The 27,037-nt window shown below is 43.5% G+C and overlaps 1 protein-coding gene across 1 annotated transcript; it reads left to right on the top strand.

The window, feature by feature from the left end:
- The first annotated feature begins 536 nt into the window (after positions 1 to 536).
- Positions 537 to 27,037, top strand: SLC15A1 (solute carrier family 15 member 1). The gene is made up of 23 exons (XM_037377757.1): positions 537 to 616; positions 4,102 to 4,130; positions 7,155 to 7,239; positions 7,335 to 7,476; positions 10,035 to 10,154; positions 10,325 to 10,424; positions 10,699 to 10,789; positions 12,741 to 12,824; positions 13,965 to 14,047; positions 15,044 to 15,130; positions 16,115 to 16,204; positions 17,486 to 17,530; positions 17,634 to 17,666; positions 17,800 to 17,888; positions 19,019 to 19,100; positions 20,457 to 20,579; positions 21,914 to 22,063; positions 22,471 to 22,520; positions 23,117 to 23,224; positions 23,357 to 23,453; positions 23,889 to 24,035; positions 24,880 to 24,987; positions 26,287 to 27,037. The coding sequence occupies exons 1-23, from the start codon at positions 613 to 615 to the stop codon at positions 26,473 to 26,475; spliced, it is 2,136 nt and encodes a 711-aa protein (XP_037233654.1). The 5' UTR covers positions 537 to 612; the 3' UTR covers positions 26,476 to 27,037.

Here is a 27,037-nt window from a genome sequence, read left to right as displayed (position 1 = left end):
CACCAGCTCCTGGGAGCCGCAGGTCCATCATCACCAGAGGCTGAGTGCCAGGCGGCAAACCGCTGCTGTCTCTCCCGGCTGGCAGCAGCAGCAGCAGCTGGGAAAAGCTCCGGGTTTCTGGCTTGAGAGGCGGGAAGGAGGCAGAGCTGCCCGTTTTCCATCGTGCCGTTGACATCGGAGGGACATGGCGTGACCTTAGCCCTGCGCAGCGCTCCGTGCAGCTGGTGGCCTCGGCTCTGGGCTCCCTCATAGTCACAGAAGGGAAAAACCCCGAAACCCCGCGGAAAGCCCCGCTCCCCGCTTAAAAGCCGGAGGGGGAGCGGGCGGCGGCGGGGCGGCTCTCGGAGCCCTCCCGGCGCGCTGCGCTGCCGCAGCAGGGGGCGCAACCGGCGGGTGGGCCCGGCCGCGGCTGCCCCGGCGATACGCCCCCCGCGCCCCCTCCCCGCCCCGCACCCCCTCCCCGCCCCGCGCCGCCACCTGCGCTGCCCCGGCCGGCGGCACCGCCCCGGAGCGGCTGGGGCCGGGCGGGGCCCCCGGGCCGCCCTTAAAGCCCGGTCGCCCCCGGCATCCTCCTTCCTTCCCCGAGCGCCTCGCCGGGATCGCGCCGGCAGCATGGGTAGGTGCGGTGGGCAGGGAGGGCGGGGTGCCCCCGGCCGGGCCGGGCACCGGGGGGACCCTCGGGCCGCCTCCCCCTGAGCCGGTGGGCTGGGCTGTGAGCAGCCGGCGGAGAGCTGGTGGCATGGCCGAGGGGTCCCGGCTCCCCGGGGCTGGCTCTGCTGCTCGGTGCCGGGTCTGAGTGACAGCGGGTGCCTTCGGCTCCCCGGGCCGCCCCCCCCCGCCGCTGCCCCAGCCCGGTGCCTGCGGGGCCGCTCACCCCCCGGCAGCGCCGCGGCCAAGCCTGCGGGAACCTGCCCCGGCGCCCCGGTGAGAGCCGAGCTGTTGCCTTGGCCTCGGCGGCCCCTCCGGGCTGAACCCCTCGCTGGTAAGGCGGATCTTGAACTTTTAAGGGATGTGGAAATTGGAAATCCTAGCACAACTCGAATGTGGTGTTTCTCACGGCTATTAAATAACGCTTTTTCACAAGAGTGTTTACCTAGGGTTGACCTAATTAGTGTTTTTTAAATATATAGAAACACATCTGGAAGATTCACATAAGGGCAGAGCCAGTTTAGCTAGCTAATCCCAAAGATTAGTTTGTGTCTAAACTGGAATACAGAGTAGCAAAGGCACGAATGATGCCTCTCTGGGGAGTAGCTCTCCATTGCCCTTTGCTGGACCCTTGGTCCTGCAGTGTCTGAGCACGTTGGCGTGCCTCTCCTAGAAAGCAATTCCTGAGCTGAGGAAACCTTGTCTTGTGTAGGGGAGGAACCTGAGGTATCAAAGCCCCCCTCAGAAAGTACCATTGCATCTTCACCAGGACATCTGTGCTCTGGGGACAGGCAACTGTAGTTATGAGCAGGCAAAGCTTGGCAGCGCTGCTGCCCAGAGAGGCACCAGGGTCTCACTGCCTTGGGCAGCTAGCCGGGAAAATGGTGATGGTGCTGGGAAGGGAGAAGCCCCATGCAGCTGGAACTACTCATGTAATGTCAGTTTTGCTGCTTTATATTTGCTTTGACTGTTTTGCACCAGTGTCTTTCTGGAAGAGCGAGGTGTGAAGCAGGGACTCCTGGTGGTGTTTGTCCTGATGGCAGCAGCATCCTTGTGCAGGTGCTGTGAGGCAGCTCCAAGGAGCAGAGGCAAGAGGCTTGGGTTGTGCCAGAGTCAGTCAGCCGGCAGGAGAACAGACTCCCTCTGCAGCCAAGAACATCCTAGGTGACAGCATGGTCGCGTACAGATTTAGCCTGGCCACAGACATGAAGTATTTCAACCAGGCAAAGTTGCGGTGATGGCTGCAGGGAGCAAGGCAACGCACTCCCATCTTGTGACGTGGACCATGAGCGACAAGAGCTACAGCATCTCCGTGACTGCAGGGAACCGTACTGGTGGGAGCTGTGGGAGAAGGGGTCAGAGCCATAAGCCTGCTCCCCACCTTTCCTGCAAGTGTGGAAGGATGCAGTGACCCACCAATAAATAACTATGTAGACTTAGTGTTCAAGCCAAGAACTGAGTAGCTTCTGTCTTTACATTGCTCAAAAATACTTGGTATCTTAAGGGAATACAAAGTGTATAATTTTTTGGAGCTTTATTTTGAAAAATGCAAAGCTCTTCTGTATTTTGTGGTGAAAATGATCAGTTCTGCAGGTCGTTCTTTGTGGGGAGAGAATGAGAGGTACCGAGGGTTGCCCAAAAGAGGGACTGCTCCAACATGCCACTAGCAAACCCCAGATTCGTGACTGAAATTGCTGCAAAATGCTGGGTGTGCTGTGCTTTTATAGGTCTAACTCCAGAGCTGCCTGACAGTGAAGTCCCTCAGTCAGTTCAGGTGCCTGTGTTGAAATGTTGGTTTTAACGCCACAGGGAGTTTCCTGACTGTCCCTGTAAAAGGAGTGTAGAGGCATAAAGTCAAAATGGCTGAGAAGTAAGTCTCTCTCTTAAACACTGAAGTCAGTCAATGTTGTCTGGGGAAAAAAAGCCTCCGTGATGTCTTCTGTATAGGGTTTCTTGCAAAAGTGACGTCTTCTGTATAGGGTTTCTTGCAGAGGTGACACTTTTATCCTCTGGAAAGGAAAACCCAACCAGCTACAAGTTCCTTGATTTTTTTTTTTATTATTATTTTTTTTCCTCAAGAGTTGGCTAACAGGCAGGCATAAGCTGTTCAAACTGATGTTCCCTGTATGTGTTATGAAAAACTAGCAGTATGATGCACATGTGCTGGAAAGGCCAACCAGTGGAAATACACTATCTTCACAACAAGTCCTTGAGTATCACTAATGCCTTGGAATCCTTCAGAATATCTGCTCACGAGTGGTGTAAGGAACATGACTAATAGCTTTAATGGCTCTGGTATCTGCCTGTACCCTGAAGTGTTAGCACTTTCTGGATGTTACTTGTTTTCTAAGAAAAATGTATTCTTGAATTACCTGTAGAATACTACTCTCTGCTGTGAAAACAGTTGTCCATGGCATTGAAGGAAAGAATCAGATAAATTTTTAAAATTTTTAAGAGTGACTTTATTTAGTATCGTGTCAAGCACTATAGTGTTGCTGTCAGCTGTTTTCATCTGTTGTGAACTATGGACTAAATAATGATCTTGTCTATAAGAAAAATGTTTGCCATCTATTATGGGCACACTTCATTTGCAAGCACGGATTTCAAAGTTCACATCATGTACTTGGTCTTATCTTAATGATAATGAACTCGCTCATGTGGTTTTGTAGGAAATGCTGACATCCACTATGTGGGCACAGGGCCTTTATCTGACACGGTGCAAGCTCAGCCTTTGAGCCTGTCCCCTGAGCCAAGCAAGCCCTGCAGGACACTGCCTGGAGGGCTGCCAGGGGTAGTGAACCTGCCGGGAGCAGCTGGAAGTGACTTCAGGGCTGCAAGCAGCTGTCTACTCTTGCTGACCTCAGCGGGACCCCTCCTGTGCTTCAAGGCTTTCCTGGGTCAATCTCCAGGTTGTGAGACTGGCTGCTAATGTGGATCACTCCGTCAGGCCATGTATTCGGCCCTCTTTAAGTCTGAGCTATGGCAAGTTTGTCCCTTTTCAGGACTTGGCATCCACCCCTGGCAGGGCATCCCGAGTCTGTTCCTTACTCTTGACTTGCCATTAAGATGACAACCCTGAGAGTGAGTAGAAACAGGATTTGCCTTCTGTGGGGGGTAGGGGTGGGCTGCCACCGCCTTGAACGATGTGTGGTGAGCAGTCATAGTAGGATGGGTTTCTTTGTCCCAACAGTTCTTTTTTGTTTTTTCCCTGGCACTGTATGCATAGCCTGAAAAACAATGCTATCGAGTGAAGCTTTTCCTAATAACCTTCTTGTACCATGAAAAGTCCCCCTTTAACAAACTGAAGACTTACTCATCCTGAACAATACTATGTTTGTGTTTCATCATTTGTTTTGAGTTGAACTTTTCCCATGTCTTCCAGTGGCTTTAAAAGAATGTTACTTAGTAGTTTCCATTAACTTGTGTGTTGTTTTTTTTTTTTCCCCTCCACAGCTGCAAAAAGTAAGAGTAAGGGCATATCGGTAAGTATTGTTTTCTCTTATAAAAAGTTGTTATACTGACTCTCCTTGGGTTATGTTGTTTGGGTAACTTTAGCAGTGTGCAAAAAAAAATGTTCTATAAACATACGTTAAAAGTAGAAAATAATGAGTTGTTGGCCAACACATAAAGCAGCCTGGTAGCTTATTAAATCCCAGCTAAGCGTTAGTGTGCTCACCACCCTGCTGAAATGTCTGAAGAACCTTTGCTGGCTGAGCAGACATCATTGGGAGGAGACGTGTCCCTGGAGCCCACTCTGTGTGTGGCTGGGTTGTCATCATCCACCAGCTCTCCCTTAGGACTCTTACATTTTGGTGTTAGTTCTTCCTCTCAAATCTTTGAACCATTAATGACGCCTGCCTCAGCAACCCTATCTCTGCCTTTGCTTTTCTTATCGCACAAGGTTTTACCCCACAGACTTTCACCACAGCTTTCCCACAGATTAGCGGCTTCCTCAGCAGCCAAAGTCAAAGCTGTACAGCGGGGTGGTGGCATCCCCAGGGCAGGGGAAGGTTACAGAGAGTGTTAGAAAATGTGACCTCCAGGTTACCTCTTCAGTGGCAGATCCAGTGCTTCCTGGCCAATGGGGATCACAACAGAAAGTGTTGAAGTAAATGTGTGTGTGCTTGTGTATAACACAATAGAGGTTTAAGAGGACAGTATAGTGCAAAACAAGAACAATATAGGTCATATATTATCAAGGCATAACTGCTTATTCTCTTCTTGCTTTTGTAGCATCTTGGACAAAACAAAGGAGGGTCTTTATCTTGGCAAAGGCCCTGTAGCTTCTCCTGCATGCCCCTGTTCCTGTTCAGCCAGCTCTCCACCAGCTCAAAAACCCACCAGTGGCTGCTGTGCTGGCATGTGAGTGCAGGATGGCTCTGCCGGGCACATAAGCACTAGCAGCTTAAAACAGATCCACAGCCTCGGTGGAAGCTGGTTGCCTCCCCACATCAGCACGTAACACGTTCTTAAACAACGAGCTGTTGGGTGGTGTGGTGGCCGAACACTAGGGAGGGTTGTGAGAATCCCAAGAACATCAAAAAGCTTTTAGTAGAGGTTTTGTGAAGTTCTGGTGGGGATGGGTGCCACCACCCCCTGGGCCAGGACTGCCCTGTCCCTTTTTTCTCTGTAGGCAGGCCACAGGCAGGGAAGGGTTTGTTCTGCTTCGGACGGGGATGTTCTCTCCTCCCCAGCTGGGTTACACCCAGTTACACTGGCAGAAACCAGTCATGCAGTGTGGGTTACTGCACTGGGGCCTAACCTGACAACTGCTGAGATCAAAACCATTGCAGTGTATCAAAGGGATGCTGAGCCAAGCCTTCATGGTGTGGTTCTCTATCCATCTCCTTGGGAGCAGGAACATTTACAGGGCTGGGTAGCATTCTTCCATACGAACACCAGTCCAGCAAAAGCTGCAGCCAAGTTGGGGCTAGTCTTTGAGAGCTCCTGGTATCTTCACCTGAGGGAAATGGGCACCTTCAAGTGAATTTTATCTAAGGATGGTCTTCCTTTTGGAGACACTTAATTCTGGCCATGGAGGATGTGATAAATTGAGTGACATGTTTTTATTAAGGCCTCAGATTCTGGTTGCTCTGAAGCTAGGTGAGTCCCACCTGGCACTTGCCCCGGCTGAAGTCGGGCTCTGTCAGTGAAGCCTGCTTATCAAACCACGGGCGAGGTGTGCACTGTATACTTGCTTCAGCTGGTACCAAAGATCAGGGCTGTTCAGGCTGCTTGGACATACTCATGATTAAGTCAGCAATACTCTCACCACTCTCTTATTTTCGTTTCTCTTGCAGTATTCACAAAAAGCATGTTGTAGCACACAAGTCTCACAGTGTTGTGTTGTTCATTGAGGCTTTGCTGGAGATGCAGGCTCTCCAACTTAATCATGTCAGGATGTCAGGCAGGATTTTCCCACATAAGGCTTCTTTCCTTTTGATCTGCAAAGTTAACTTTTTTTTTTTCCTCCTGTCTCACTTGGAATACAGATGGATTTAATTCCTAAGGCTTCACAACATGAAGACAAACAATGCTATTTATCTTTTTCTTGTCCATACTTAAGTTTCATAACTGTTTTACCCCTGGGATGTTCTAAGGCTTATTAAAAGTCTGATTTTGCAACTTGCAGGACCAAACCCATAAAAAGAGGTAAAAAGAAAAGTTAATGTTCAACTTGCATTCTTAGTAGTTTTAATAGAAATGATCCCATGTATTCATTCAGTAAGAAAAGCAGGCAATCAGAGGTTAAATTCCCAATTCTGCTGTTCATGCCGGATTTGTACCTGATGGGTGCTTTTATTCCCTGTGTCTCCGTGGCAAGAGGCACATCACAAGCTGCATGATGGTGCCTGTGGAGATGCCTATTGCAGTAGGTGAAGGCTCAGTAAATCTGGCCATGCCATTTTAGGTTAGGAGTGAAGTCAGTTCTATCAGCAAGTCTGAAGAAATGAAGGATTCTTCATATAGCAGAATATTTGTAAGGATGGGGAGCTTTCCCAAGATATTTAACTAAAATATTTAAAGGTTTATTTATGTGAACTGGAGCCATTTAAAAATAGCCCCGGGCTTCTAACTGGTGTGCTGTGGGGGTTTAGCATAGTGAGGTTTTTTTGTTAGGTCTGGGTTTTGAGTTTTTTAAAAAACATTGGCTTTTGACTTTAATTTTTTTTGTACCAGTCAAGATTGCTCTAAGGATTAGATGCTGAAGACTTCAAATGTTCATGGTGCAATGCTTGAAGGTCAAATATAGTATTGTTAAAGATCTTTTGCAACAGGCAGATAAGTGCGTGGAGCTCTGGGGACCAAGAGGGGAAAGTAAGAATTGCCTCTTGGTTCAGGTAAATCAGTGTCATTCCACAGAAGCCCATGCAGCCTCCTAACCCCTGGGTACCTACCTGCCCCCACGGAGTCTGCACTGAGCTTCCTCAAGCTTGCGGGTCGCAGTGAGCAATGTTAGTCTGTTGCACAGCTCTGAGCTCACACTGTATGTCTCTTGTCTCCAGCCAAGCTGCTTTGGCTACCCCTTGAGCATCTTCTTCATCATCATCAATGAGTTCTGTGAGAGGTTCTCCTACTATGGCATGCGAGGTATGTGCTGTGTCCTGCGTCTCCGCATGTGGATTACTGCTTACCCAGCCCTGACTTTGGTTTGTAACCTGTTCTTTTTGTTGTTCTTCCTACAGCGGTGCTAGTTCTGTATTTCAAATATTTCCTGCAATGGGATGACAACTTGTCTACAGCCATCTACCACACGTTTGTCGCTCTGTGCTACTTGACACCGATCCTTGGAGCGCTCATTGCGGACTCTTGGCTGGGGAAGTTTAAGTGAGTCCTTCCTCTGAAGACAACCCAAAATCAGGAAAGCTCACCTGAGATCAGTGTTACTTAAACCATCACCTCAAGCAGCAGCTCAGAACAACAGCTTCAGAGCTGGTGCTGGCTACTCCAGGATTGTTTGTGGGTGGGGTTTTGTTTTGGTTCCCCCCCCCCTCTCAAAATCTTGAGGTTTTAATTGATTTAGCTCAGACCTGAAACTGCCCTATGAGTTAACAAATGCTACGGTTCTCTAATTGGTTAAGGGTAGTAGCTTGCTTTCCAAGTATGGTGCATGTTTTTCCTCGCATCTGGGCAAAATGTAAGCTACACTGAGGGAAGTGTTTACCATGTTGTGAAAATAGATACTGGAGGTTATAATTACATTGGACTGCCTCTTTACCTGTTGCAGGTGGTCAATGAAATAGTGAAATGCTGTGTCATCTGGTATTAACTGGGACTTAGAATATGTTCTAAAGTATTCCATGATTGACTTGACAGCTCTGTAGGAGTTCTTACTGAGTTGCAACTCTTTCTCTCAGGGATGAATTCTGGGTTTTTACCTGTGCACTAGGTGCTTGGAGAAGTACCACTGAATGAAGGGCTTTGAAATGTAACCAAATTATTTCCAACAGCCTGGTCTTCTACTGTGTTGGCAGCCTCTGGGAGCCCAGGGCTGCAACCACTTTCAGGTGTGCTCTGGGGGAGCTGGTCTGATCAGTGCAGATCTACTCATTGCAAGTAGCTGGATATCTGGCAGACTGTAGCCTAAATACATTGCATAGTCACTTGTTTAGATGGTATGCTCTTTTTTTTTTTTTTTTTAAATATCTATTTTGGCTTTTACCCGGTTTATAAAGATAAAGCCCTGCTGACCTTGTATTCCCTTCCCTCTTGAACTTGTGTACACCAGTGCCACAAGCCCTTGGCCACCAGGCCCTTAACAGGAGCTCAGTAGGATGGCTCAGGGCTTGAAACTGGAACTCTAAGCTTGACAAGAAAAAAATGCTTTTGGAAAAGCTCTAAGATAGAGCAAGGTTCCATGAGGAAGGCTTAAATAGTATTTAATTTTAAAAAAAATCTATGATGACAAGAGGAGGAGGTTACCCAAGCACTGTTAAGGACTTTATGGGGGAGACTCAAATCTTCTACAGCCCATGTAATTTGCGTAGTGTCTGCCAAGGAACATGCTGGGACCTGCTCATGTTAGGTGTGAGGTTCTTGAGGAAAACAGTACAGAAATCACCTTTTTCTTAATTGGGTACTATCTGTGCAGTGCCAACGATGTAAGTGGTGTCTTCCCAGCATGCTTATGAGCCTCACAGCTAAAAACCAGAGGCTTCTTTCCTGCTCAGCTCGGGTTTAACTTCAATTGGAAACTTTCTCCCAAGTTGTCAAGTAACTCTATGGAATCGCTATTAAGAAAGAATTCCTAATTTTTCTACTAAATAGCAAATTCACTGTTGCCTCATGTTGTGTGGGTTTTTACCCTACTACAGGGAAGAGCATTTTTCAGTCAGAGAAACCTTGTTCTAAAGTCAAAACCTGGTCAATGGAGAGTGGTGCTTCCTCTGTCCCTCTGGTATCAGGGTGCTCCAAGCTTGCTATACGGATCTCTTGCTTTTATCCAACAGATTCTGATTGTCCTAGGTCCTTGAGCCTTGCCCTTCATTGTCATGGGCCACACTAGGTTTGGAACTTCTGCTGCTGCAAACTTAGAGTTTTAAATAATTTCACATCGCTGCACCCCACTTCTGCTTTTCCTCCAGACTGGAGATCTGGGTCTGTGCCTGTGGAATGGAGCCTCAGCCAAGGGAGAGGATGAACGTGGATTAAATTACAGTCATGTACTCTAAGCTCCAACAAAGCTAGAATGGAGTATATTCTTACATAAAGAGGAGTGGACCATAAAGGCATGGGGGTGGGGAGTGATGATTACTTCCTGGGCACCTCCTGGCAGAGGAAAGCCTTCAGTCTGTCCTTTTTGGTGCTTCTCTGATCTGAGTTTCAAGATATCAGGATGTTGGTATGCTCACAGCTGTGTGTGGGGTAATACAGTTGTTCACAACAGTACTTTGGGGAGTTCCCATGCCTAAAGCAGATATTTTGGGTTTTGTTTTTTTTTTTTTACTCCTTGCAGGTAAAATATAAAAACAAAGGATGTTTAAACAGTATTAAAATCAGTGTAAATTGCATACTTTGCTGTTGTACAGCAGTTCATTTGAACTTCACCATATATGGAATATGATAATTACATTCTTGAGTTGGTTATTAAAAAGGCAACCACTGAAGATTTTTAAATATCTCATGGTGTGGTGATATCTACATTTCTCATCTTGCCTTGCTTAATTAAACAAAGCTTGCTAAAATAATAATAAAATAGTACAGAAATACTGTGACAGAGGTATGGGGACAGTAGCTTGTGATAAGTTGAGTCTATCTTGTCATCTGTTAATTATGCTTCTTTACTAAGCATCTTTGAATGAACAAAAAGTCAGCATTATCTGTGTCTGTATGCATGTGTGTAATGGTGTGAATATATCTAAAAATTTATCTTCTGTCTTTACCAGGACAATTGTCTCCCTGTCTATTGTCTATACAATTGGGCAAGCAGTCATGTCTGTGAGCTCTATAAATGACCTGACCGATCACAACTGGGATGGCTTTCCCGATAATGTATCGTTGCACATGTGAGTTGCCTTGTACATGAGTTTTTTCCAGGTTGATAAAGGGTGGGACAGCTTAAGCCTTAAATTTGCACTACTTGAATTTCAACTGTCTCGCAATCAGTCTCCTATGTACATTCTAAGTAAGAAAGCAAAGTGACTTTCTTCTATTTCTCTTTTGTACTTTGTTCCAGTGCTCTGTCCATGATTGGCTTAATCCTCATTGCACTTGGTACTGGTGGGATCAAACCTTGTGTGTCAGCATTTGGTGGAGATCAGTTTGAGGATGATCAGGTAACAATGTCTTTCAGACTATCAATCATACAGAGACCCTTACTAATGCTTAACTATTCTGACACTCTAATAATACACATATTTAGACATGTGCATTACTGCAGCGTTTCCTGAGTAGCTGAAGAAAGAGCTTAGATAACTATTTGTCTTGAACTGTGCAAACAGAGCTGCTGATTGCTCAATCCAGGCTGATCAATGTGGTTCTGGCTAATCCTTCCTAAACATCTTTTTGCTTTTGTGTGTTTTTGTTTTTTTTTTTTCCCCTCTCCTGCAGGAAAAACAAAGAACTAGATTCTTCTCTATCTTTTATTTGTCCATTAATGCTGGCAGTCTCCTATCTACTATAATCACCCCAATTCTCAGAGGTAAGGCCACACCTTTTGTTTCTAAAGCAGGTAGGCATCAGTAAAGGACGAGTGCTGGATTACAGTACAGTTAGGTTTAAATGAATGGTCTGTTCTTTGACACCTTGTGGAGTTATCTGGCAGATGATCTTTAAAGTCTCTGTGTATGTCATTCAACTTCTCAGCCATGAGGTACTGTCAAAAAACAAGCCAGTTCAAGATCTGAATTGTCTTTAGCATCAGAAGTACTAGATCTGAAGAGACATGCTGAAGCCATCAACTTCTATGCCTAATGCATAATTCCATGGAGGTACCAGTGTGGCACCTCTTCCAATGCCTTCAAAACCATCTCACAACAGAGATGTGCTATTTGATGGGAATGGAAGGTGGGGAGAGCCCTCTGCTCTGGAAGTGGAGACTATTCTAAAGTGTGCTCATGCAAAGTACAGAAGCATCTATGCACATGAGAAGATGTTTACCCATGTGACAAAATAAATTATGTTCTCTGTGTGACAAAGTAAAATGTTCTCCTTTAAAGATATGAAAAAGTTATAAGTAGAAGATAAAAAAAGTAATAGTGTGATTCTAAACAATTCATTGATCCATATGTGTATGGATTTTCATGGCAAGCTTACGCAGACTGTGCAATATGGATGTGCTTGGCAGGAGTTTGAGGAAAGCTGTTTTTCTCAAAAGAAAGAAAACAGCATGTGAGTTCTGGAATAACCCTAAAGCACTGGGCTGAAATTCTGGCCTTTGGGTTTCTTGACTGGAACAGACTGTGTAAAGGCATTTTTAGATGTTTGCTTAATGCAAATTCTATCCTTTCCCAAGCTGGAAGAAGATGTGCATAAGGCACAATGGACAGTTTACTTCCATGCTGATACAGGGTAAGAACTGTCTTGGAAAAACAGACAAATTCAGCTGAGGAAAGTGATACCATTATGTCCTATAAAGGTTTAACCCAAAGGCTGACACGAATAAAGACAGACATTAACTAGCAGCAAACTAATTTTTTTTTTTTTTCAAATCAAGCTCTAATCCTCCTGAGGATTAGAGGATGTTAGAGGAAGTATGGTGAAAAAGGTAATAATTCTGTTCTTCTTTTGCCTTTCCCCGTTAGTAGCTATGTCCACGCTCTGAGCACCATTCCAGGGTGTATGCATGAAGTCTATAAAGTCAAATCACTGACTACTGCCAGGGCAGGGCATGTGTGGTGTTTAAGAATTATTTTTTTTTTTTCAGCAAGCTACATTTACTATGCTACTCAATCTTTGTTTATGGACTTGTCCTAGAACCCTAGTAATCTAGTTCCTTTCTCACCAAGAACGTGCATTTGATGTGCATTCCAGTAGCATTCTTCACTTCTTAGTGTAAAACTAAATGTAAATCTCCTACGAGGAGAGGCTGAAGGAGCTGGGACTCTTCAGCCTGGAGAAGAGAGGGCTCGGGGGGATCTCGTCAATGTACATAAATACCTGCAGGGAGGGTGCAAAGAGGACGGAGCCAGGCTCTGCCCAGTGGTGCCCAGTGACAGGACCAGAGGCAATGGGCCCAAACTGAAACACGGGAGGTTCCCTCTGAACATCAGGAAACACTTCATCACAGTGAAGGTGATCAAGCACTGGCACAGGTTGCCCAGGGTGTGGTAGAGTCTCCATCCTCAGAGATGGTTCTGGGCAAACACCTGTTGGTGGTCCTGCTTGAGCAGAAGGGTTGGATCAGGTGACCTCTAGAGGTCCCTTTCCACCTTAACTGTTATGTGATATTTTTGAGATATATAATTCCCCTTTCCAATAATAAAAGGTAAGTTGGATACTGATCATCCACTCTGTCCACAATGTCAGCAGAGACGTTGGGGTTTTTTTTCCCCCACTCTCTGAGTTAACAATGAATATGGAGAGCAGAAACCCCATGTAAAATACTGGCAGCGCTGACTGGGACTCTTATCCAATTCTGTTTCATACTTCAGCTCAAGAGTGTGGCATTCACAGCAAACAGCGATGTTACCCACTAGCTTTTGGTGTTCCTGCTGCCCTCATGGCTATCTCCTTGGGTAAGTGGAACTGTTTTCATCTTGCTGCTTCAGTTATAGACATGATTAAACGATAATGATCTCAGAATAATGAAAGTGGTAGAAATCTCCAGCTATCAAACTCTAACAATGCCTGATTGTTTCCACAGTTCTTGATTTGAACTTTTTTCTTAGGTGGGGTGGATTAAGCTGAAGTATTCACTTCTGCAGGGGAGGCTGATGTATTGGGACAGACAGATTGGGGCTGGGGAGAGGCACAAGTATACCGTTAAATTCTGCACATTATGTAACTTAATGTCTATATTTCTTGGACTATTGAGTTGTATAGACAAGGTCTTTTGGATGTAGTGAGAACCCAGAGAAAATGGGGGTTTTGGAAATTATCTGTAGTCCAGGGTAGCAAACAGTATAAGGTAACTGTCCCTGCACTGCAGAAACACCATACGGGTGTGTCAGTGTTTCTCAAACACCTGCATCTTCACTAGCTGCACTGTGGGTCACTCCCTGAGCCTTGCTGCTGCAGTACAAAGGCCAAGAAGCCAGGGGGTGTCAGTATGTACCACAGCATCCCTCGTGGTCCTGGTCCTTCACCACCCAGGGTGGACCTGCAGCTACCAGTGACCCCATCGTGCCTGTGCACCCAACCCAGGGCAGATGGCAGCTGCGGGGGTTTGCCAGTGTCCCACCCTGTATGCAGGAGGGTGATGCCTGGGAACGTGCCTGGGTGTGGGAGCTGAGGACATCTCGGTGAGTCCTGCAGTTCAGGCAGAGCCTCGCATGTCCCTGCATGGTGTGAGCTGCACCAGCCTGGGCTCCTGAAGAGGAGCCTGCAAAGCTTTTCTAACCTGGTACAGCAAGGCCAGGGACAAGGTCCTAAGTGGTCTATGTTTTGACCATTCCTCAATTAAGCTAATGTTCCACTGAAGACTTACCCTAAGAATTTCCAGATTTAGTCCTTTGTCTTAAATAAAAGCAACCTGCTGATATTAATTTGATTTATTTTACTGTATGACGCCAGGCCAATAGGCAATTTCCCTGCTCCTTAGGAAGCTTATTCCCACCTGATGCGACTCCTTGACTGTTACAGTTTCCATACCAAATTATTTGCCCCTATTTTCCATGAATACTGAGTTGCTTTTGGTTTCTGTTTGCATATTGTAGTTGTGTTCATAACTGGAAGTAGAATGTACAAGAAAGTTCAACCTCAAGGAAATATAATGATTCAAGTTTCCAAATGCATTGGAGTAAGTATTACTTGTATTCCCAAAAACCTTGGCAGCAATTTTTAAAACTGTTCAGTGAACTTGCCTACATCGGAAATGTCTTACAATACAAGGGAAGCCTCTAAAGCTTTTTTACTTTTTTTCTAAGGCTTCTTATACCTCCAGATTTAGGCTGCTTTTTTATTTATCTACATCTTGGGTTTTAGATTAATTTATATGCAAAGGAAACAAAGCAAGGTATCAGTGATATGTAAGACCTTATTCCAGCTTCTGGGGATCATTCTTTCCTCATAATGGGGAGGTCAGGGGGGTGACATGTCAGTGCAAGCCTGCAAGGAAGGGAGCTCAGTCTGTATGGCCAGCACTGCACGTCCCAACTTTGCAGTGCCTCAGCTTTGAGATCAGGGATTTTGTCATTTGTGGTTGACTTCGTTCTCCATGCAGATCTGCCAGCTTGTTATAGCCCAGACCACTGCTTGTCCTGTAAGCACTGCCACAACCACAGCTCTGGATGAGACTTTGGCTGTTGCTCAGAGTGCTGCTGCCCCTAAGGCCCGGCTCAGCCTTGCATGTTACTCCATGCAGAAAGTCTTAGCAGTTCTTCAGGACTGTATCTGTGTATGTTCAGTCAAGGTATGAGGAATATTTACAAGATGCAGCTTCTCATAGTGACACGTACCGTTCAGCTCTGAAAACCTGTGCATATGAGATTCTTCTGTTTGTTGTGGTACGTAAATCTGAAGTAGGTGCGTCTTCAAGTTCCTAACAGCAACCCACATTGAGAGCAGCTACTCCGAGCTCTCTGGTTCACCTAACCCCAGGAGCACACTCCACTGGATACGCAGTGTGAGGCCTTAAATGCAATTCCCTTAGATGTTTAGAGCAGTTTAAGAGAAGCCAGTCACCTTTAGCACCCTCTCAGTGCTACAAACAGGAGTGTCATCTTTAATGACAAAACAGCTTATAGCACTTACAAATATTTGTAGTGCCATTAAACAAAATTCCGTCTCCTTTCAGTTTGCCATCAAAAACAGGTTTCGGCATCGCAGCAAGGAGTTCCCCAAGAGAGAGCACTGGCTAGACTGGGCGAGTGAGAAGTATGATGTAAGTACTGTGTGAGTGCTCCTCTGCTGTGACATCCCCTGATCCCCAGCCTCTCTGTCGGCTCTGATTCACTGCCTCAAGTGCTGGGCAAATAGTTTTGGGCCTCGATCATCCACAAGCTAATGGTCTGGCCAAACCTCAGTGGGCCTGGCAGGTCACCACCCCAGCGCCTGAAGGAGAAAGCAGAGCTGTGTGAGTTGGTGCTCTGTGTGATCATAGGCTGTCCAGGGACATTCAAGGGAGGTGAAGAAAAGACTAGGTCCCTTGTTGAACAAATACAAACACCTATTAGTTTTTGAGTTGGTAAACTAGCAAGCGCTATCCTTGTCAAATCTTCTTCTGTCAGGAGAATATACTGGGAAAAATGGACATAGTGTTGACTGTCATGGTTAATGCACAGGACCGTAACACTTGTCCTGGGATCAAACTGCAGAATTATGCTTAGGAATTTCAGCTTAAGTGGATGAACACTGTGCTGTATCCTCCCAGCCTCAGCACAAACTCCTTACTATGACTCTCAAAATCTTCTGTCCCACAGTCCCTGATCACATCCCTAGCCTCCTACACACCCTGCCCTTTTGTCAAAGGCAGCACAAACCTTAGCATGCCCCCTTTGTTTTTCCTCTTGCCTATATGCATTTTTCATGTGTGCAAAGCATTCCTCAGGTACCTGTTGTTCAAACACCTCCTTCCTAGAAAAATAACGCAACGCTAAGTGCTAGATCTCATGCTGCCATCGGTATACATGCCAAGAGGCACAGGGGTCTCTGGTATCAGTGTCGCCTTTAACCAGTAGCCCTTCCCACACCCATAGCAGACCTTGTGCTTATTAACAGAAATCACCAGAAGTAACTGCAAGAAAAAGTTTGGAATGTGGGTAAACATCACATGATATGTCTCTACTGCAAACTGTAGTCTGCAACTGTCTCTTTTTTTTTTTTTTTTTTTAACCAATTATTCCTCTTGTGTAATTCTTTGCTGCAGAAACGACTGATTGCTCAGATCAAGCTGGTGTTGAAGGTGCTTTTCCTTTATATTCCTCTCCCTATGTTCTGGGCGCTTTTTGACCAACAGGTAAAGTAGAAATTGGTGTGGTGATTAGAGCTGTACTATGTCACTTTACATACTCTGAGGTCACCAGACATAAGGTGTCTATAAGAGGGTGGAAAACAACTCTTTGCATATTCTTTGATCTGGTTGTAATGCAAAGGGATAGCTACAGAGTCATGTTAGTACAGGATGTTCTGTAGCCAGGGGAAAAGGGGAAACAGTTTATCTGGACGTACCCAGGACTGACTGAGTGGCTGAGGCCTCTTCAAATCTTTTATCAACCACGACTCAGAGGATAAAACAGTAATTTTAAAAGTATTCTTAATGCTTCTTCTGCTGTCATCTGTGAGATGAAATGTAGGGTCCTAGTGTAAATGCTGTGGAGAACAAGGGCTGAAATTACCGGAGTGCCAGTTTGCTTAACCACTCAAACATGTTACAAACACCTCGCACCTTAAAGCAGAAGTATAAGCCTGTGATTCTCATTCACTTGGTGGACTGGCTGCTCAGGACTCTTGAAAGCAGGATTTCATAGTGAAGTACTGGAGTATGACTTCAGGAGGGTGTCTCGGAGAACCAGGGGCTTGGAAGCATTATCCAAGGCAGGATACTGTAGGAAGTTTGATCCAGGTTGCCTAGATCGTGCTGCTTAAGACTAGTACGAGTGAGCAGTAGCTATCAGCATGACCTGTTAAAACCAGGCAACCTTGCTATGAAATTCAGCACTAAATACTCATTACATGAGTGATAACACATATCTTGGGCAGTACATCGCTGGTGGCTAAAGGTAAAAGATGCAGCGATGCATGTTCCTGTCTCACCCTGGGCTCAGGCTGGTCAGCCCTGCTTGACCAGGCTCTGGGCATGTTTTCTGGGCAGAAGGCTCAAGGCAGGTCCAGCCCTGGCTTGGCTGCGAGCTGCTGGGCTGTGGGAAGGAAGGATGGATGAGTCTGTGGTGTGGGGCACTTGGGCTCCGGCAGGCGGCACAAAGGCGCTTGGGTGGCTTCTGTGCACAGCACACGGCAGTGCTCTGCATGGGGTGTCCCTGGCATCTCTCCAGCTAATCTCTGCATCTAAATTATTTTCCACTCTATTTCACAAAACTAGTAAATAAAGTGAAATGGGCCACAAGGATCACCTAGTTCAAATGTTTACATTGCAGGGTAAGAATACTCCTGTAGCAAGCTGGCTGTATTTTTATTGTACTGGGTATTTTTCCCCAACAATTTACTTATAGAAACAATTAAAGAGGTACTTTGGAAGATTGATTTACTGTGACATTTAACTTTCTCTTCTTTTGTTAAGGGGTCAAGATGGACACTGCAAGCCACAACAATGGATGGGGATTTTGTAGGTTACTTTTCATTGTTTTTTTTCTTTATTAAGATTTACTGTTCAGATTGGGTTTATTTGTTGTCATAATACTGAAATCTGTTTATTTTTCCTTCACCAGGGATTTATGAAGGTTCAGCCAGACCAAATGCAGGTACAGTAATCTGTCTGCCTATTCTAAGTACTTCCTAAATAGTATATATATTAAATTGCCCTTCATTTAAAAAAAAAGAAAAGACTTTAGAAAAATACTTCTTTTTTTCTCTTCTTACGTTCATCTTCAACAGACTGTGAATCCCATCCTGATTATTGTAATGGTCCCAGTTGTAGATGCTGTGGTTTATCCTTTAATCAAGAAATGCAAGATCAATTTTACGTAAGTTGATGTACTTGCCTGACTTCAGCAGAGCCTCATTTTAGTGGTTTCTTTAAACTGCTCTTCCAGCCATAATGTAACAAAAGCAAGCATTCAGCTAAGAAGAAAATAGTAATGCATTTAATGGGGCTAATATTTTAAAGAAATAGGTGAGAACCTATTTGTAAAGTAACAATATTTTCCAGTTATGGGCAAAATCTTTTGATTGCAGAAGAAATGCTGTTTATTGTTTTCCACTTCCACCAAGTCTGCTCCCTCTCCCTCCCAAAGTATACCAAGTAGAAATACAATATAAATCCTCAGTGTTAAGCTGAGACACATACTACCTGAGACAAGATATGTTTCCTCTTCAGTCCCAGTGAGGAGTCTGGCTTGCTGGGTACTTCTAGGTGTAGCTTCAGAGGGGATTTGCACATTATTTTAACCGTTGATAATGAAGCAGCTAGTGGTTGCAAGTTGGAGAGGGAGAAGTTCTTAAAACAGTTTTTATAGGGCTAAGATGCAATGCTGTTTTTCCATCTACTTATGAAAAATTGAGGGCATGTGCTGTGCTGGAAACAGTCATTCATTTGTGGACACTATATCTGACCAACATTGCCATAAATAAAATACCTACCTTAAACTTACCTTTACAGTGTAGCTGAATGTCAGTAGATGTCCCCTAATTCAACACATTTCCCTGCCTCTTTATTCAATATTATTTTGATTTGAACATAGCAATACAGACACAAGATGATTACCCCCTTTTAAAAAAGGCATAACTTCTAGTCTCTTTGTTGTTTTAAAGCTAACAACCATACTGAATTGCTGTGGGGTTTTTTCTACCTGCAGATCAGACTTTTTCTGCAGAAACCTAATATGTTCAGTCAATGTTTAAGCCCAGCAGATGCCAAGTAACAGGTTATTACGGTGCTGCAGGAAAGACGTATTTCCCGGTAGTATAACTATGAATGTAAAGGTACCCAGCTTAGCAGAACGATTTCTGTAACAACATCAGCCCTTCAAATGGTGTTTATGTGCTAGTTGTGGCCACTTGAGTTTCCCACTGTGGAAAGGAAACAACTAACAGCTGAACCTCTTGAATTAATATTCGTTTCAACACTCACATACATGTTTTGTTGTTGTACTAGGCCCCTGAGGAAGATCACTGTCGGTATGTTCCTTGCATCTTTGGCTTTTGTTGCTGCGGCCCTTGTGCAAGTGGAAATAGATGTAAGTTCAGCCACATGCAAGTATTTCCCATTATTATTTAGTTGTTAATACAGAACAAATTGTGTTTAAGAGGAAAATAAGCCAAGATTCCTAAATATGAAACCAAGCATAGGAGTACAGAAGTGAAAGGAGGGAAACCTGAAGTATATTGCAATAGTGTGATCAGCATAATTTAACTAGTTATGAACACAATCCTGCAAAACATCTCATCTGCGATTGACATCAATCACATGTTAAAAGGCAAACTCGGGTCTCTAAACTGAGATTAAAAGCTGGAAACCATATCTCTGATCTCTTCTGATGTTTAAACTGGAGGTGAAGTGTGACATCACAGCATCGGCAGAGACAATACCTGCCTAAGACAGGATTCATCACATCTAACTCTCCTTGCCCCAAAGGGAGGTGTCATGCCTGAACCAGATAAAGGTTTCTCCTGTAGCTGGACTGTCAGTCACATCTCTGGGAGGTGATCCGTAGCATCCCAAGATCTGAAGAGCTATCTAGTGGTGCTTGCATGCCTTCATGCACCATGAAGGCAAGATGTTCCACTCTTAAATAGCTTTAGTTAGGAATGAGGAATTCTGTCCTTCATGCCTGGGTCCAGCAGTGAAACAAACTTTATGCTCTCAACTCTGCCACTTGAAGTTGTCAGTAAAGGGTCTGGCCTTCAGCTGGTATAGACTCATTCAGGCTGTCTTCCTGCATGCCGTGTTCAGAGGGGCAGAGCTGTGCGTGCACATATACTAGCATCGAGCAGAAGTTTCATCAAGGCTGGTAACTTCCCAGACTGTTGCCCAAAAATCTCCTGCAGAAAGGTAAAGACGGGCCTGGTTTTGTTGTATGATGTACCTAAAGAGACTGAAGCAGACAAAAGTATAGGAAGTGAGGAAAGCAGATGCAGCTTTGCAGCTCTTGATGCTCTACGAGAACAGAAGCCATTTGCTGTTAGATCTAGTGGGAAGTGGAGTTCAGTTTTTCTGGGCTATCACACAAGGCGGTGCCTATATATGCTTCTGTCCAGTTCAGCTGCAGCAGTGCTGGGGAGCAATGAGTCAGAATGGGGTACCAAACTTCCCAGTTTGGAACCCAGGCAGCCATAGGATGCGGGAAAAGCCCGTTTCTTGCTACCAAGGCCACTTCGCAGTTCGGCAGCATGCTGCAGGACATGATCAAAGAGGAACCATGCCTGGCTGTGAAGTAACAAACACCAGTATTGAAGTCGCATCCCTCATACAATCACAGATCATCAGGAAAACGCTAATCTTTATCATGAGATAATTAAGATCACAGCAAATGTAGTACTTTTTCCATGTGACTTAAGATAGGGCACTGATTTTTTTTTTTTCTGTCCTACAGAAAACTCTTCCAGTTTTCCCTGCCGCTGGGCAATCTCAAATCAAAATAGTAAATCTAGGTACTGATGGTGCAACAGTTGAGTTTGGACATCTTCAGAATGTCACTGTAAAGCCTATGGAGTCAGTAAGTAAGGGGACATGGGGAATAGCAAGTTAAACAAATTTAACAGAGTAAGTAAAGATAGTTCTTAACTGATTATTTTCTAGTTTTCCTCTATTAGTTTTAAAGACTTTTTTTTTTGTGTTGTGGAATGAATGATTACTGAAAACACAGTGAACGAAGAAATGGTAATTATTTCAATCTTCTAAGTATACTAGTTTGTTTTGGTGAGTTTTTTTTTTTAAGAAACTTAATAGTTAGTTTGAACTAATTGAAAACTTCACTCTCTCTAAAAAGGTGTCATTTCTTAACAGCAAGAACACTCCTTATTTCAATAGAAGTCCATTCCGCTCTAGTAAGCCACTGCTCTTACTGTGAGTGATCACTTGAACAGGGAGCTTTTTCTGTGGCTACATCGCATACACTAAGCTTCAGATTTTTCTGTCAAAGAATCTTTTCAGATTCTACTACAGCACAACTTTGATAGCCCTATTGACAGGAAAATGTAGTGCAGCTGATGGACATTTTTAATAATGGATATTAGGAGGTGTGTTCTCTGATAGCCTGCAGTCCTGTTTCCATGTGAGGCAAACCTGGAGGAGGATGGAACAGGGTTTCTCCTCTGAAATGGGAACTGAGCTGTGAGGAGAAGATAAGGGCACTCAAATTGTATGCTGATGTGGTATTGATATAACCATGGTGCATACCTGAAAATGAAGGGTGTAAAATGCTCCACTCACTACTATAGACATCTTAAAATGCATTTCATAATCCAAAATATCTGGATTATAATACTATAAAACAAAAGGGTTATTTTAGTGTTTTAAGAACTTTTTAATTAATGTTTGAAGTATTTTTTGCAGATGAAATGTATTTAGAATATTTAAAACACATCCCAGTAACAGTCACTCCTATTATGCTGAAACCATAAAGATGCAGCTTACGCTTGCCTCTCTGAGGCGATATTGCTATGTGGAAAATGCTGCATCTTAACTTATGCTAGTACTGCTTCTGTAGCTAAACAGAATGTTACTTGGTGGTAAGTCTAGTTTATCTGGAGCAAGAAATACACAGGAAAATATAACAGCTGTTCCATAATGCTTGTGGGAAGCTCATGTTACTTGGAAGCTTGTGTAACAAAATAAATTATTAAAAAATAATGATCACATGAAACTGGTGCTTTGTGTAGAAAACCTAACAAAAAATGAAAGTGAGGAGATGCTTGTGTTCTCTGGCACTTCAGAAGTAACACGTGTAAACTTCTGACCACCCCCGCCCTGAGTCCATAATACTCCATCAAAGATGCAGACAAATATGCAGTTGCATAGAAATTCATAGCAATTTGTTTGTCTTTGTAGACGGGCTACATAACTTTTGAGACTTCTCAGTTGCAATCACTAAGAGTAATTTCTGGAAATAAAACTAAAGATGAAGTTCTCAACTTGCCAGGGGAAAACCGTCACACTCTTGGAGTTAAAAAGACTGCAACTGATATTGTTACTCGATTGGTAAGTCTGATTAATTCCCAAGATATACATTAATATCTTGACAGCTGTCTACATGGGGGGTGTGTGAAGCTGAGAGAACAAGCTCTGGGTAGCTGTTCCCTTTTTCTTTTCTGTCTCTCCCTGTCTCTGCTGTACCAGTGAGACTGGTGAACTGTAGAGAGCAGCAGGGCAGGATGGTGTGGAATTACCAATTTAGTGTTTAGCTTGACAGTTACCCTTTAAACAAGACTTAAATGTGTGGTTGTACAGTGTCTTCTAGTAGACATTTATCCTAGCAGGATCCTAAAAGGGAACGTCTGCAGTCTCTCTCGCCCTGAAGCCTCTATTAATTCTCATGCTACGTAATAGTGCATTTAAGCTGTTCGCTGACGCCAACAAAGTATCTTGATAATGGTCTCTTCTTCCAGCTGTTCGACAATGTCGTATCAAAACCGGAAGAAGGAAATAATCTCATCAGGTAGAGTTTGTTTTATTCCTAAATTTTGGCAGTAGTGTGACTGTCTTTTCAATCTGCCTCTTAGGTGGACTCTTCTTGCTTAACATAGTTTTCTATACTGTAGGAGCTCTGCACTTTCTGGACACTTCACTTGATGTTTAGGGGGTGTAGGAATTTCTAGGGCACAATTAATCTAAACCATCTCACGCATACTTTGGGTATAATTAGCTAGAATTGGAAGTGTATGTTTCACTGTTGTCTAGACTTTTTTTTTCGTAGACGACAAACACAGATTGTATATCTATATATCCTTTTTAATCTTGAGTAAAAAGTATCCTACTACTTCTCTGCTTTTCTTCATCTCCCATTTGCAGATGCATTTGTTGCTGGCTGTAGTAGAGGCTTGCTTTTAACAGTCTCCTAAGCAGGCAGTGGGCTGACATGAGTCTAGCTTGCTTTTTGCATTAGCCCCACTTTAAGAAATCTAGAGTTCTTTCAAAAATGAAAGGGGAAGACCTGATCCTTATTATGCTGCCAGTATATAATTAAAAGCAAAACCTGTATTCTTTGACTTACGAGTATTTTGTTTAGCATTTCATCACCCTTGCATTTTAAAGGTTAATAAACAATTTTCCTGATACTGTTAATGTCACTATGGGTGACACTTCTTTTGGAGCACTGATGACCTTTTCTGCCAGTAATTACACACTCTTTCCAGGAGGAAGGTAAGCATTTTCCTTACCCTAATTTAACCACTAAAGAGACACTTTTCCTTGGGAAAAGGACATAGAACTCTTACTTTATATAATACACACAGTTGTCTATACCTGTGGTCTAAACTGTGTTTTTTCTTTCAGAGATGACAACATTACGGTTATTACAAATTCAGCCAAATGTTCAGTTACTTCAAAGGCATTTGGATTTGGCAGTGCCTATACAATTGTACTTAATGAGGTAAGTTGCCAGTGCTGTTGGATGGACAATACAGAATTACTTTTTCATGCCAATATTTTCTTCCTAATTAGAATAACATCTGTAGAATTATCCCTCTTGACCTTAATTGTACACATGATAGAATTTTGGTATATTTAACAGAACATGAAACCATTGTTAACTATAAAAATAATGATGGGTATGATAACATAATGCAAGAATTCATGTTAACTACTAATAGCCTTAAATCTCTAGCCCTGTTAGACACTAAGGATTTGCATGAAGTCTGCGGTCAAATTACTACTTTAACTAGTTATGCAATGCCTCATACACAGTATTTCTTATTTACCCAGAACTTTGTGCATATATGATTATAGAGGTGATATAAACTGCTTAGAGTGCCTTTAGTGTACAGACTCCTTATCATTGTTCCTAATGCACTATTTTAATTTCTAGTGTATTGGAGACACTCTTAATTTAGTGTATTCTGAAGATATCCCACCCAATACAGTTCACATGGCTTGGCAGATCCCTCAGTATTTTATTCTTACGTGTGCAGAAGTAGTCTTCTCTGTCACTGGGCTGGAGTTTTCCTACGCACAGGTAGGTCTTGCTCTTCAGAGCTCTCATTTGTGTTAAGAATCCTGGTACAAATGAAGATCTGTGATCTATTGTTTAAGTGGTGGCTCTGTATTGCTGCTTTGCCTGAACAATTATGCCCTTCAGAGCTCCCTAGCAGGACTATAGGCTGATGCAAGTTGGCCTTGTTTCACTAGCATTCGGTGTTCTCCATGAGGTTATCCTGAATTACATCATTTGAAGACTTGAACCCCTAGGCCTGCAATCTCCTTCTCACATGTGACTTTCCATTGAAAATAAGTGGAACTGTACCGCTGCTGTAAAACGGAACTGGAGAGCCCTCAAATATAAAGGGAACAAGTACTGATACCTTATCTCCACACCAGTTTCCTCCACACAGTCTTTAGCAGCAGTTTAATTATACGCTTCTCATTCGTTTGTCTTCCAACGCCAATATGTTATTAGCTGTGTGTATTTCTTCCCTTAATTCTGAGCCTATAAACTACAGTGACAGGAATGTTGTAAGATGTGTTTTGCTAGACTATGATGCACTCAACTTCTTCATTTAATGTGTACCTTGTGTTACTGACATGCAAAACGTGCCTGTTAGTTACTCTAGTGTGTACGAAGTAAAAGCTGTTACAGCTGGTACTGGTCATCTCTTGTTCCTCAAAGCCTTCTCCAGGCCTTCTCAGTTCTCTAGCAATTTTTAATTAAAACCAAACAAAACCACCACCAACAACCAACCAAGAAATCATCCTCCCACCCCGTGAGAACCAATGCTTGTTATAATGCAAAGAATGCAGTGAACATCAGAAAAGAAGTGATAGCAATATCTGACTGAAACTTGAGTGTCTTACTTCTATAGGCTCCTTCTAATATGAAGGCAGTGCTGCAGGCAGGATGGCTGCTGACAGTGGCTGTCGGTAACATCATCGTTCTTATCGTGGCTGGAGCATCCAAACTCAGTGAGCAGGTACGCACACAAGCGATCAGCATGCTGTTGTATTACACTGTGAGAAAGCAGCTCTAATCCTGGGGGACAGGTCATGGCTGATAATCCACAACAACTTTTGAACATCAGCATTAATGCTGGATTTGCACTTATAACTGGAACATAGGAAGTCAGTTTTGGCTACAAGTGTACCAGTCAGCTGTAGAACTACTGCATGACTGAATAATCTTACTGGAGTATGTAATGGAGTTATAAATCTTCATAACCTATCTGGATTAAAACCAGTGTTGAAGGCTGTGACAACAGGGTTCTCCTGGAGCCTCTTCTAAAGTTTCTGTTGGTCTTTGTCCCCAGCAGGTGTATGAATGTGTACACACACAGGCAAAAACTTAAACTTTAATAAACCTTTGAGGAAGTATTTTTTACCTCCCTTATCTGTTGTTTGCCATTCTTAACTCAGGGTCCTTTGATTGCAAAAATCAATTTCTAGCATCTTTACAATAACTTCTCATAGTGTGGAAAGGCTGCAGACTTCTGGGCTGAAACTCTAGACTAATGAGATTTAAAACCTACCAATATTCTGTTCACTGCTAATGAACCTTCACCTGTGTAACTCAGCCTTCCCTTTTGATGCTGTTGGTTTCAAAGCTTATTCTTTAGGGCATAAAAGCTTTGGTTCTCCTGGCAAAGAGCAGTTGGATGGATGCTCTTAGGCTACTAGTGGCACTCCCTAATGAATCAAAATGGTATCTGAGAGAGGGAAGAGCCTGGCTTTGCAAATGGTCTGGCAGTCCTGCTTTCAGCTAAATTAACCAGAAAGAGCATGAAACAAAGCTGTTGAGACTTTTCAGGTGGAGTAGGCAGCACTCTGAAGCTGGAGTTCCTGGTCTTGATTTCTGCCCAGATTTGTGGTCAGTAGAATTTTTTTATTTTTTTTTTTACTGCTGACCTAAGTGAAAGCAGGATCACTGCCAGCCTGGTTTAAAGTGAGATTACCTGACCAAAAGGAGGGGCTGAGTTTCCTTTTCAGTCTTTCGGTCCATTTGCATGCCTCCAGGAAAAGGGTATTGTAGAACTCTACAGCATTTATAGAACTTTTGTCTCTTTAATGAAGACAGAAGTGCTGAAAAGGCCTCGATTCTGAGTTGCTTAAATATGTATTATATACACCTAATACTTAATCCTTTAAGTCATATGACACTTGTTATGTATGCTCAGTTTCACATTTTGGATTAACTTCATTTCTTGCAAACAGTAAAATAGTGTAACTCTTTTGAGGAATGAATACTGATGGATAACTTAAACTTTTTTTTTTTACAGTGGGCAGAGTATGTACTATTTGCTGCCTTGCTGTTGGCAGTTTGTATCATTTTTGCTGTCATGGCTTATTTTTACACCTATACTGATCCAAATGAGATTGAAGCACAACTTGATGAGGAAGAAAAGGAACAAGTCAAAAAGGACGAATATGTCTATGAAACCCAAGCTGAGGCTGTCTCTCAGATGTAAGAGGTGTATTCAAAGAGTAAATTATGGAATTCCATTAACTATCCCTGCACTAAGAGGAATCGGGGTATCAGTAACACCTCTGGATAATATATCTCATGGGAGAAGTTAAGAAAAACTGTTTAACTTAAAATGCAGCCTCTCTTAGGAAGCAAAAGGAAAAGGTTAGTCTCTCGTCTCCTGAACATGGTCTCCTGAAGAAACTCCAGCAGAATTTGCACTTTTAATGTACCTCAGGCTTAAATACCAGAGCATTAAAATACTGAGATTGCACTACTGGACCCTGTGAAAAGATGTATTTTTATACTGCATTTCAATTTTATATCATGAAAGAAACAAGTATTGCCAAGAAATACTAATCACAAGCCAAGCTGTCTGCGTAACCCCTTTAACCTCACTGTTACTTGAAAGCAGCAGGTCACATGTGCCTTAAATTCTTTTGTACTTCTTTATGGATAATGGGAGCAAAGCTCTGGCATGGCTCGGGTTAAAATGCTGTCTATGTCCAAATTACTGCCATGTGGAACACGTGTTGTAATATAATGCTTTATGTGCCTGTTAACTA

The sequence above is a fragment of the Falco rusticolus genome, chromosome 2, assembly GCF_015220075.1.
Source record: "Falco rusticolus isolate bFalRus1 chromosome 2, bFalRus1.pri, whole genome shotgun sequence".
Classification (NCBI taxonomy): Eukaryota; Metazoa; Chordata; class Aves; order Falconiformes; family Falconidae; genus Falco; species Falco rusticolus.
The sequence above is the reverse complement of the archived record's forward strand: the minus strand, read 5'-3'. Positions and strand labels throughout refer to the sequence as shown.